General features: G+C 42.9%; 2 protein-coding genes across 2 annotated transcripts in view; one reads left to right on the top strand and one right to left on the bottom strand.

Moving 5' to 3' along the window:
* Positions 1–2,751: 2,751 nt before the first annotated feature.
* The window catches only part of Pyroxd1 (pyridine nucleotide-disulphide oxidoreductase domain 1), a 16,591-nt gene continuing 6,382 nt past the window's right edge, over positions 2,752–12,960 (top strand). The window contains exons 1-6 of the mRNA XM_021164545.1: positions 2,752–2,902; positions 4,655–4,735; positions 5,547–5,666; positions 8,103–8,231; positions 10,648–10,721; positions 11,837–11,997. Of these exons, the coding sequence (XP_021020204.1) occupies positions 2,828–2,902; positions 4,655–4,735; positions 5,547–5,666; positions 8,103–8,231; positions 10,648–10,721; positions 11,837–11,997 (640 nt within the window). The 5' untranslated portion in view covers positions 2,752–2,827. The remainder of the gene's footprint in view (positions 2,903–4,654; positions 4,736–5,546; positions 5,667–8,102; positions 8,232–10,647; positions 10,722–11,836; positions 11,998–12,960) is intronic.
* The window catches only part of Recql (RecQ like helicase), a 34,177-nt gene continuing 28,602 nt past the window's right edge, over positions 7,386–12,960 (bottom strand). Inside the window, exon 16 of the mRNA XM_029478614.1 lies at positions 7,386–7,589. Within this exon, the coding sequence (XP_029334474.1) occupies positions 7,555–7,589 (35 nt within the window). The 3' untranslated portion in view covers positions 7,386–7,554. The remainder of the gene's footprint in view (positions 7,590–12,960) is intronic.

The following is a 12,960-nucleotide window of genomic DNA, read 5'->3' on the forward strand; positions in this document are numbered from 1 at the left end:
TCTAAAATTCAGCATCTGTCTCTATTAACTCGAGAAAGTACTCACATGTCGAACACTGTTACCTAAAACAGCGGTGACCAGGTCTTCCTCTGGTTTCCCTTTTCCAGGCCTTGCGCTCTCTGTCAAGGGAACTTAGAGGAGACACAGTGTAGTGCAGAGGGTGGGAGGAGTTTATAACAAGGGAGAGTGGAACATCGTGAAGGACCAGAGTGACCAGAGGAACCACTGCGCCAACCTGCTACTTAGGTTGACTTTGTATGAATTCCCAAGCTTTCCTGAGCGAACTTTCCTGCTCACGTGACTGGAAGGCCCAGGTGGACTGACTCGGTGGTGTGGTGCAATGACAAAGGAAGCATCCCTCCACTAACCTCAAACTACCTTGCTCCTCCCAAGGGCAGAGACGACTCAGTGCTCTCTATATAACATTTATTTAAAGACCTATTCACACATATACATCTGTATTCTTGGATGCATTTTTATGTTAAAATTTACCAACCCAATATTGATAGCCTACATCATACTTTCTATTTTGTTTTTTATAGATATATAGATTTTATTAATTTTTTGGTTAGCATAAAAATACAAAAAATGGTATATTATTACATGTTATTATGTTTTGTTCTCATTTATTCCTCTTGACACATATTTTTTAATTAAAATACTTTTATTTTTTACTATTTATTCATTTTTAGGGGTATGCATTCAACAACTGAACATGTGTACTTCTTAAGAAAACTGACGAAGATAAGGAGAGATAGCTCAGTAGGTTTGGAACACTAGATGTTCTTCCAGAGCATCCAGCACCTACATGGCAGCTCAGAATCATCTCCAATTTCAGGCAAGCAAATGCCCTCTTCTGGCCTCTGCTGGTACTGCATGCACATAATATTAATAGATAGATAGATAGATAGATAGATAGATAGATAGATAGATAGATAGATAGATAGATGATAGATAGATAGATAGATAGATAGATAGATAGATAGATAGATAGATAGATAGATGGATTATATATAATATATATATGCAAAACATCCATACACATAAGATAATTGAGGGATTTTCTTTAGCAGCATACCAATATACTTTTTTTTGTTTTTTGAAACGGGGTTTCTCTGTGTAACCCTGACTGTCCTGGAACTCACTTTGTAGACCAGCCTGGCCTTGAACTCAGAAATCTGCCTGCCTCTGCCTCCCAAGTGCTAGGTTTAAAGGTGTGTGCCACCACTGCCCGGCTACAAGTATGCTTTTATTTTTACAATGACTGTTTTTATATTTTGCATATGAGTGTTTTGCCTGAATGCATGCCTGTGTGTCATGTGTGTGCAGTGCCTATGAAGATCATATATATATTTAAGATACTAGGTAGGTGATAGATAGATGATATATATGTGGCATTTAAATGTGTCATATACTTAAAATACTCAATACTTTTTTGCTGTTTCGCTTTAAAGTCCAAAAGGCCTATTTACTCTTTTTATTCTTGACCATCCCTTCACTGTTTTTGTTATTGTTTTTCTTATGTTCTCAAGTATAACAGCAAATGGTGAGTGGATACAGTTTGAATATTAGTTAATATTTCTATTTATGTTGATGAGTAACATGCCCAGCAGAAGTTCTAACTATGATAAACAAATGAATCAGATGTGTTTACATGTGTGTACTACAATGTGTTTACATGTGTGTACTACAATGTGTTTACATGTGTGTACTACAATGTGTTTACATGTGTGTACTACAATGTGTTTACATGTGTGTATTACAAAAAGAACTATTTTATTGAGATCACCAACCACGGAAGTCACTAGAAATAATAGCTGGGGTCGTGTTAAGGAGCTTATGACTTTGGTGTAGTTGGGATGAAATAAAGCGGGGTAGGTTTAAACTCATAAGATGTTTTTGGACGACACAGAGGCAACTCCTTTCTCCACTTTACAGTTATTAAAGTTATTCATGAGGAGCGGCAGCTTAATGAGGGAAAGGAGTTGCAAAAAGCTGACGTTGTGTGTGCTCAGAAAAGAAAGCAAGCAGCGGACCCAAGGTGTCATTCAAAGCTGAGGAGCAAATGGTCTCCTGTAAAACAATGAAGCAGTGTATATCGATAATGAGATATAGAGTCCCTATTACACAGATTGGCTATCCTCAGAGTTTAAAGAATTAAAGAGGCATCAATAAATACCAGTGTTAGACGGAGACGATTAAAAAGTGCCTTAATATTAAAATCAACCCGCCAAGCGAGACAATCCACAAGGCCACAAAGATTAACAGCAAGGTACGAGAGGATACTGCAGAGGAAAGAGGTGAAAACAACTCAGCCATTGCTGAACGCCATTCCTCAGGCAAATGAACACTAGGAAACTATAACTATTAAGAAATGCTATGTTTTTGCACCTGTACATTTTTACTGAGCTCAGAATTGGGAGTTAGAGGCTAACTTCTTCAACTATTCAACAGTATTTGATTGTCATAAAGATGTCATAAAGAACGAGTTTTCACAAATGAAAATATCCCATTGCTATGTGAAGGGCAGCAATCGAGACTATTCCAGAGGATTCGAGTTCTTTGCCTACAGAATAAGAAGAGGCTCGCTTCAACCAGCTTCAATCAAGATGTGGGCGTGGTAACAGCTGGAAAGGCTGCCTCCAGATTTTCAAACGCAAAACACGTGGGAAATACTCATACGGACTAAGTGTGAGCTTCCGGGCACCCGTAGTCCAGTGTCAGTGGCCCGAGCGCCGGAAGTGACTTGTGGGCAGCGTCTCTTCCGGGTAGAAAATAGCTGGAACTTTCACCAGTGTTCAGTCTGCCGCCAGCCCCCGGGGAAACCATGGAGGCCGCGCGACCGGCAGGGACATTCGTGGTGGTAGGAGGTGGCATCGCTGGCGTCACGTGTGCCGAGCAGGTTCGTGAGCGCGTGCTCCGCCCCTTCTGGACCCTGTTGTCCTGGTTACGGGAGATTGCGGGGCCGCCGGACGGCTTCGCGGGTCGCTCTTCCGGCTTTTCGCCACGCCCACTCGGCGGCGCCGCTGGTGGGGAGGCTGCGCGGAGCCCCGCTGGAGCGTTTGGGGCCAGGAGGAGTAGACAGTGCCTGGTTAGCTAGGAATCCAAAAGCGAGCCAGACTCCGGGTGGAATGGTGTGCCAGTGGGCAGGAGGACTTGGCATTTGGACAGAAAATTCTCCCATTTTTCAATTTCCTTCACACATGAAATTTAGTTTCTTGATAGGTGCCACGACGTTAATAAATAATTTCAACGTTACCTTGAACTCCAAAGATAAAATTTCACGTCTAGCAGAAGTTTGGGGCAAAGGACTACAGATGAGGAAATTCTAATCATAATAAACAAATGAATCAGATGTGTTTACATGTGCGTATTACAGAAAAGAACTATTTTGTTGCGATCACCAACCACTGAAGTCACCAGAAATAGCAAGAAGTGCTTTTTAGAGTTGTTAAACTTGAGTGGTGCATCTCCTGTTTATCCATCAAAGAGTTCATATTCTAAGTCACGTCATCACTGTGTTACCTTAATCTTAGGAGTTACTGGTAGGAGTGAATTAAGGTACGGGGTAATTAACTTCTCTCAAAGAATGTGTAAAGATTACCAGATAGAGAAGGAAAGCACACTCCACAGTGTAGCCTTCATGGGAAGAAAGCATGACTTAAATTGCAAGCAGAGAAGCTGATAAGAGACAGAAGCAAGGAAGACTGCCAGAGTTCAGACCACATAGGTTGATACGACTTGCTGTGTTTAATGAAAGTCTGCAAATAGATGGTTTCCAGTTAGGGGTGAAAGCTTTGTAAATCTGATTAGATACAGTGTGTGTGTTAAGGACAAATGGTCGACAGCTGTGTGAAGCAGGAAGCTAACCTGTAGATAGTTCTCAGGAGTATTAAGTTTTGAGAACTTGATCCAACAAGAAATATACAAGATAGATTACAGAATATGAAGAGGAACCAAAGGCAGAGAGTGGTCAAATATAGGACATTCAAATAGGTTGAGTCACAGGACTGTTATATGTCCTAAGGGTGTGGGGTTGAGGGTTCATGGGACATGAACAGGGACATGGGACAGGCAGTGGAACAGAATCCAAGATGAGCAAGCGATTCCCCTCTGGAGTGTAGGGAAAAGGTAGAAATCGTGAAACTGCTGCATGTTAAGTCTCTGCATTTTGTTAAGCTAAGGTTCAAATGACTCTGTCTTCCCTGAGTATGTACTAGTCAGAGAGGGAGTGTGAGGGCCATGGGAAGAGTCATGCTGAGATTCTGTTTCATATCGCAGCCTTGCTTTAATTTTATCCTCAGCGAAGGCAAGTAAAAACACTATTTTAAAATTAATGGAAGTAAGTAAGCAGTTTGTAATTGGCTGTATAGCTTTAAACTGGTATATGGAATAAGTCAGCCAAAGATACTGCTGTAGTGGTTTTACGTGTTCAGGTCTTTGGTCTCCTTTATCGTGACCATACTGTTCATCTTATCACTGTAAGGGTTTAACATTACCAGTGCTGTACCACTATGGATAACACTCAGAATAACACGATTTTACACGTGAGACACTGAAGTTTTATTACTTACAGTGCCATAGCACCATGACAGCATCATTTACTCAGTAATGCCTGATGTTCTCTCTCCTATCCTTTCTCCTTAAAACTCAGCTGGCTGTCAGTTTCCCAGAGGAAGACATTCTCCTAGTCACAGCCTCTCCTGTTATCAAAGCCGTTACAAACTTCAGACAGGTGAGAGGCTCTGCGGAAGATGTTGAATTTGTTGTGTCTTGAGAAGTCTGAAGCTTTTTTCCATTAAGTCTACATGTTCAATTGTTCAATGTATATTAGATAGTTACTTTTAACTGAACTAGAAAATTCTGAGGTTTTAACTTTTATCTCTTAATAAGACAAATCTCACTGTATTCATATAGGCCTCTAGGTTCCTTGGTAACTCAAAAAAAAAAAGTAAAAAGCTCCTGAAAATAGGCATGTTGCAAAAGCCGTACAGTCAGATTTCCATGCAGTGTTTGAAGAGCAGCCAAGGTCAATCAGTGATCTGCAAAGTTCTGTGCACCATTACACAAGCGAGGGAGTTTGATCTGTAGGGAGCTGAAGGATTGTTTGTGGTTGAAGACATGGCGGCAGAGCCCAGTTCTCACTCCACTGTAGAAGGCATGTGGTAATCCACTTTCTGTCAACATGGCAAAGTGCCAGAGTCTTTCATCCCCTCAAGGAACGGGATGAAAGAGGAGGAAGGGGGTTGGTCAGTCCTGATTAGATGGCTCAGTGTTCTCTCCTGCAAGAAGGTGGAGCATGGCAGCCAGTGTGTGCTAGAACAAAGCTGCCCACTGCTCGTCGGCTGAGAAGCGAGGGACAAGGGACTGAGTTTTAGTCTTCCTCCACAAGGAGCCTAATGTCCCTGCCTTTGGGTCTTTGGGAGATAGAAGAGATCAAACCGCAGCACTGCAGTGGGCTAGCCTTGTTTGAGAGTATGAAACAGTACTGTATAAGACAAGGCTCCTTAACATGTGCACTGAAAAGTCTGTTTGATCTCATAAAGGTTTCTAAAGTGCTGGAAGAATTTGATGTTGAAGAACAGCCAGGCACCATGCTGGAAAGTCGCTTTCCCAACATTAAGGTCATCGAATCTGGAGTAAAGCAGTTGAAGAGTGAAGACCATGTAAGACTTCTCCTTGTTAAATGATAGTTTGCACTGTTAAATCCCCAGGTTTGCTTCTTTTTTCCTAAGCATACTTCTGTCTCCACTATTATCTAAGCCCCTAAACTCTGTAGGCTAGAGTCTAGCATGAGTCCCGTTATTACATAAGTTACCTGCTGGGATGAGCTCTGTGCTTCCGGTTACACGCTTCAGATTCTGGTGGTGTTTGTAGAATACCCATTATCCAACACAAGGCACTGACATACAGCGGGAATAACACTGGGTACTTGGTCCTATGAATTGTCCATGTCATGGGGAGTGTACGCTACATTATAATAGTGTACAAAGGTACAGGCATGAAATTGCCATCAAAGCTCAGGTGGCCAAGATCCAGTAAGACTTGACAGAGGGAGCGACAAGCTTGAGCTGGGCCTTTTAAAGATGGTGAGTTAGAAGTTTCGAAGTAGAAAAGGGCATTCTAAGAACTGTAGCCCCCACAGAAGGAAATAGGGAAGACAGATGGTGAGTCGGTGGGATTAGCGGGTTGTGGAAAGGAGGCTGGTGAGCAAGCCTAAGAACATAAGATTGAGTGACTTCAGGGTTATTTGATAGCCATTTGGCATTGTAACGGTGTGGATAGTACAGCATTATAAGTGAGATACAGCTAACATTAACGTTGAGATGAACTGAGCTGAAACGAGTAGCTCTTGGCCAACCTCAGGTCACAGCCCACTTGCAGCTGCCCAAGGTAAGCAGGGCCGGGTTGGCAGGCACAGAATGACTGGAAAGGGTCCAGGTTTGAGCTAAGTTTACCAGCTCCTCAAGATGTTCCTCCTCACACAGGAGAATGGGTAAGGAATCTCAGGGATGCTGTGTCTGCATGCGAGCTTTAGGAAGGATGGGAACGGTGTCTCTAGTTGTCTCTGTGAGCAGCTCTTAAGTTATGAGTAAAACACAGTTCACTAAGAACAAAGGAAAAGTGCCTTGTTCCATGAAAGACAAGAAATTTGAACTCCAAGTCACAGTATGTATTCCTTGTTACAGAAACAGAGTCCAGATAATAGCTCAGTTATTTTTTACAAGTGGAAGTGAGCTCTGAAAGGCATACCATACAGGGACACTTACAAATCAGAATGTCTCCCAGTGACATCCAACAGCATCCCATGTGTGGTTCCAATCTCCATCTCTTGTATGTCACCTGTTAGGTTATAGGAATTCTGCCTTTGCTCTCATGTAGCTCAGGCTGTCCTTGAACTCCTGATTCTCTTGCCTCCTCTCTCAGTCCTGAGACAATAGATGTGTCACTGCTGTGCCAGCCTGGACTTCCACAGCTACTTCCAAAAAGTTAGCAATAGCTGATTTAAAAAAAAAAAAAATGTTTTGCATTTTAACCCATCTAAATGTAAATTAGTTTAAAACTCTGGTCAGTGACTTTGCCTTCTGTTTGCCAGACCAAATTCTGAAGGGAGACTGGGACGAAGTTTCTGTGTGAGCTACACTCTGTTGGATTATGGGGTTGCTCTTGGTGGAAAGTATGTGGGTAACAAAAGCCTCAGTGGGGAGTGAATGCTGTGATTGCCAGAGTTTGCCATCTCATACATCTGGCCCAGATGTGAACCCATTCGCCGTCCATATTCTCCTAGTGGCAAGTACTTCTCGGCTGTTTGCCTTCTAAAAGGTACTAGCTAGATGCAGGTTTTTCATTCCACATGAAGGCACAAAATGTAATTTTAGACTCACTAATGTTGACATAGCTTTAAAGCCATGGTGCACTAGTTTTTGAGGTCAGCATGTTTTCCACTTGAATTAAAACACAACACTCCATGATCAGGCCTGGTGTACTCCTGTGCTGCAGGCACTTTGGAGGGGAGACAGGAAAATCAGAACCTCGAGGCCATCCCCAGACACACTAGACATTGGCGGCTGTGTCGGCTGCATGAGAGCCTGCAGAACAAAACAGAACAAAAGTATTTTCTTAAATGTACACAACTTTTAAAAAGTGCACACGTAAAATCTCACTATTAAAGCTAGTAAATATTACTAAAGCTATTGTTACTTGTACTTAATAATTAAAATATCTTAATACATTTAATATTTCATTTTTCAAAAGACATAACTGCAACATGCACTGATTATTTGAACCCATTACAAGTATAAAGATTATTAAGGTATAATACAACTAGAATCACACAGTCTTCAGAAGAAGTGGGGGCAATATCATTTTAATTCGAAGTCACCATAATTCTGAGAGTCTCTTAATGCAAAACTCTTTGTTTCAGAGGAGGAAGCCTAGTGTCCATCTGATTCCCCACGTAAATTATGGCCAGTGCTTATCACCCCCTCAATTAGCTTTAATAGCTCTGAGCATGTAACGCCCCCCAGAAGCAGCCGCTAGTAGCTCCTGGTTTGCTTTTTTCTAAAACTTTTCTGCTTTCCTTGCCTGCCCTGGGTTTACAGTGCATCTTCACAGAAGATGGCCGTGAGTTTGTATATAAGAAAGTCTGTCTGTGTGCTGGAGCTAAGCCAAAGTTAATCTACGAGGGAAATCCACGTGTCCTGGGAATCCGTGATACAGACAGTGCTCAGGTAATGTCTACAGGGGGCGTCTGTGAAAGGGAAAGTGAGTTTCCTTGCGAATCGAGTGCTTCACTGACCATTAACTCCTACAGTGTCACACAAAGCTTTGCAGTTCTGACCCGTCATCATTTAGAGGCCACAGGATGGCTATGCTTTACTGCTGCCAACTTCACTTTGCTGACGAGGACAAAGACAGTGCTTGGCATTATCTTTTGTACCAACACATGTTCATCACTCCATATTGGGAATGTGAGATGTGCACCTAACAGTGTAACAATCATGTTTCCAAAGGAAAACTCATACTGAGCTTTCCCAGTAATTCCCCAGCAAGAAACAATCTCAGTAACATTTGCAAGGTCTTTGCAGGATTTGCTTGGCTTGTTGCTCTGCCCTGTAACAGGCAAGCCCTCCCAGGAAGCCTGCACTCTGTCCATGCAGCAAGGCAGCCTTCGTTTGTAAAGTATGTCAGGGTTTTATCACCGCTTGTTACCAGGAAGCTTTCTAGTTTCATCTCCACACCCAACAAGGGTGTGATTGCTTTCCATGTATATGACCCATACTCTTAAAAGCAGCTCACAGTTTTCTCAGGCTACTGTTGCCTTAATAACTTGGAAATTTAGAGGAAACTTTAGCAGAGCCAACTAGCTTCATATGAACAGTTAGGCTTACGTGACCAGGGCACACACACTAGTAACTGCTTCAGCTTAGCCTTCTAGTCCACAAACTCACTGACTCCCAGGAGGCCCTGCTACACAGGCAGCTGCATGGACCACGGGAAGGCATGTGTATTAGTTAGAGTTTTACTGCTGTGAATAGACACCATGACCAAGGAAAGTCTTATAAAAAAACATTTAATTGGGGCTGGCTTACAGGTTCAGAGGTTCAGTCCATTATCATCAAGGTGGGAGCATGGCAGCATCCAGGCAGGCATGGTTCAGGAGGAGCTGAGAGTTCTATGTCTTCATCCAAAGGCTGCTGGTAGAAGACTGACTTCCAGGCAACTGGGGTGAGAGTCTTAAGCCCACAGCCACAGTGACACACCTACTCCAACCAGGTCACACCTATTCAAACAAGGCCACACCTCCAAATGGTGCCACTCCCTGGTCCAAGAATATAGAAACCATCACAGCATGTAATACTAACTGGGTGCATACAGATAGTGTGCATTAGGGGGGTTATGTTAATATTTCCTTAAACATTGCAGAGAACATGGATCAGTATCCGTGGTACAAGTTGGGAGGAGGGTGAAAAAGGGATGATTTCCTCATCCTAGGGTAACTTCTCAGTGCTCCTTGTGTGTAGTTACTGTAAGGCAGTGCTCCTCAGCCTTCCTAATGCTGTGACTCTTTAGTACAGTGCCTCATGGCGTGGGGACCCCTAACCATAACATTATTTCACTGCCACCTCAGAATTGGAATTTTGTTAGTTATGAATCATAATGTAAATATCTGACATGCAGACTACCTGGTATGCGATCCCTGTGAAAGGGTTGTCTGACCCACAGGTTGAGAGCCACAGTTCTAAGGTAAATAAACACTGAGTAGTGCATCCTGTGTGCCTTTCGACTCTGTGCCCCTTTGTTGTAGGCCTTCCTGAAGACCTATGACCTGTGAGTCAGTTTTAGTTGATGATGTAAGTTTTTATATGAACTTGATGGCAGGGGTTAGAGGGGAGCAATGGAATCTGTGTTCTGATGTCATTCTATAGCAAGGAACACCTGAACTTGTAAGAGTGACAGAAACAGCCACAGGCTACTCGGAGCTCATCTTGATTTTTTTTTTGGGGGGGGGAAGGGGGAAGGGGGCTAGGGGTAACAGGGGTGGTATGAGGAAAGGTGGTGCAAGAGGCACGAATTGTCCTAAAATGGTAACATTTCTCCAGTGAATGTTAGACCATTCCTGCCTGCTACTCTTTAAGCTTCACGTACATGGTGTCGTCATCGTTCCCACAGACACTGGAAGACGTGGTGCCTTTGTTCCTTTTAGTGTGCAGCACAGGGCTTAGGAGGTTAAGTAGCTTCCCAGTCATCTCATTACAGCTGCTAAAGCCAACAACTCCTAATCCATGTGCCCTGCTTCTCAGTCCCTACAGCTGCAGGAGGTGAGGGCCTCTGTACCTAGGGCCTGCCTGCCAAAAGGAACAGATTCAGTCATAACTGGGTGTCTCTTGCTGAGGCTCTTGGGGCCTTAAAATGCGACAGAACGACAAGGGAACTCTAGAGAAGTGCTGTTGTCACGACCACAAGTGACACCCCAGGTGCAAGGGGAGGCCATAATGGTAATTGAGTATGGGTGCCCTGGCTCAGGGGGAATACGTTTTATTTTCTTGTCCCCCTGTAAACCCTGTAAAATATCCATGATTCAAATATTATCAATGATGCCTGTATGATGTCAAAATGCTATCTCATGATTTCTTCCTAACACAGGAATTTCAAAAAGAGCTTGCAAAAGCCAGGAGGATAATGATTGTCGGGAATGGTGGCATTGCTCTGGAGCTAGCGTGAGTATGTCTCCAACATTGAAGGGTCCGCTTAGATTGTGTGATTATTGGCAGATGAGAAGGCACATCTTGAGAGAAGTATACATGCTTCACCCATATTTTCAAAGAGAAATCCCAACCTGCAGAAATATTTCCCTAAACATGGCAGGTCCAGAATGTGTTTGACCTGGGCGGGTCTCATGATGTGTTCTACAAGTGACCACGGTTCAATGATCTGCATGTGTGTGCCTTTAGCAATTTCTAGTCACTGCTTCTACATCACCTATCTAGCTGGCAAAGCCCAGTTTGTTGTACTGGTTAGGGTGTTATTCTTACATCTTAATTTGTGGTTTGAAGAAATGAGAACACATTAATACAAAATATTTTCATCTTAAGAAATTTCAAAAGCCGGGCGTGATGGTGCATGCCTTTAATCCCAGCACTTAGGAGGCAGAGGCAGGTGGATTTTTTAGTTTGAGGCCAGCCTGGTCTACAAAGTGAGTTCCAGGACAGCCAGGGCTATACAGAGAAACCCTGTCTCGAAAAACCAAAAAAAAAAAAAAAAAAAAAAAAAAAAAAAAAAAAAGAAAGAAATTTCAATTTTAGTAAATACTGAGAATTTAAAGCAGGTGATAGTTCGTTAGAACTGCATGAAGATGTTAGCCTGCAAATCTCCTTCCAGCTTTCTTACATGAGCAGCTAGAAGAGCCAGGAGATAAAGCAGTGTTTTCAGTTCTGTCAGGTCGTACCCATCCAGCTATTGTTACTGCTTCCTTTGCAGCCGGATAAAGTGCTGCCTACCCCTCAAACCGCGGAAGCACAATGAAGAGGTGTTGGTGTTCACTGAACACTAAACTGACAGCCATTGTGATACACAGCCCATGCCATCACTGGGTGTATTCAATAAAGTGGATAAGCCTGCTTTAGTATTCATTCTAGTTTAACGCTTACTGCCCCTAAAGTGAACTCCACTCCTCTGTGCAGTCCGTGTCCATTACCTCCGCTGCACAGAACAGGTGTTCAGGGCTTCTCCTTGGCTTTCCTCCAGGAAACTGTACCATTCCTCCTAGGTATGAAATTGAAAACTGTACCATTCCTCCTAGGTATGAAATTGAAAACTGTACCATTCCTCCTAGGTATGAAATTGAAGGCTGTGAAGTAGTTTGGGCCATAAAGGATAAAGCCATTGGGAATACATTCTTTGACGCGGGTGCAGCAGAGTTTCTGACTTCCAAGCTCATGTCTGAAAAATCAGAGGCTAAAATTGCACATAAAAGAACTATATATACAGTTGAAGGTAAGTACAGTATCTGGCTCATTTCATTCACAGATGAAAAACTGTATTTTTAAACTGTAAGAAAATTCAGTAAAAAGTATTCAGGAGGCAGGAATGTAAGTATTTATTTCTTCATCTTTATATGAAATGTTCAGATTAGAAAATATATAGGGCGTACTCCAGAAGACCCAACAAGCAGCTGAAAGAGTCAGATGCAGATATTTGCACCCAACCAATGGACAGAAGCTGCTGACCCCTGTTGTTGAATTAGGGAAGGCTGAAAGAAGCTGAGGAGAAGGGCAACCCTGTAGGAGGACCAGCAGTCTCAATTAATCTGGACCCCTGAGATCTCGCAAACACTGGACCACCAAACAGGCAGCATACACCAGCTGATATGAGGCCCCAACACACACATACAGTAGAGGACTTCCAGGTCTATGTTCATTCAGAGATGATGCACCTAACCCTCAAGAGACTGGAGGCCCCAGGGAGTTTAGAGGTCAGATGAAGTGGAAGGTGGGGACATCCATGTGGAGAGAGTGGGTGGGGAGGAGGTATGGGATGTGAAACAGTTGGAAGGTGGAGGGGATGGGAATAAAATATGGAGTGTAAAAATAATAAACTAATTAATTAATGTAATGTAACTACTGACCTTTCAGAAGACCCAAAACTGATTCCCAGTACCCACATAGAAGCCCACCCCATCTGCAACTCTAGTTCCAAGGGACACATCACCCTCTCCTGGCCTTTGAGGGAACCAGGAACACAAGTGCTGGACAGATACATGCAGACAAAACACCCGCACACATTTTTTTTAAGTATAAAAGGGTATGGTAGCATGCATCTTTAATCACAGAACACAAGCAGTGGCCTGTCTGGTTCTAAGCTAGCCAGGGCTACAGAGTAAGACCCAATCTCAAAAGCAAAACAAAACAAAATTTGAACAACTTTCTTTTTTTTTTTTTTTTTTTTTTTTTTTTTTTT

This window comes from Mus caroli, chromosome 6 (genome assembly GCF_900094665.2).
Source record: "Mus caroli chromosome 6, CAROLI_EIJ_v1.1, whole genome shotgun sequence".
In the NCBI taxonomy this organism is placed as follows: Eukaryota; Metazoa; Chordata; class Mammalia; order Rodentia; family Muridae; genus Mus; species Mus caroli.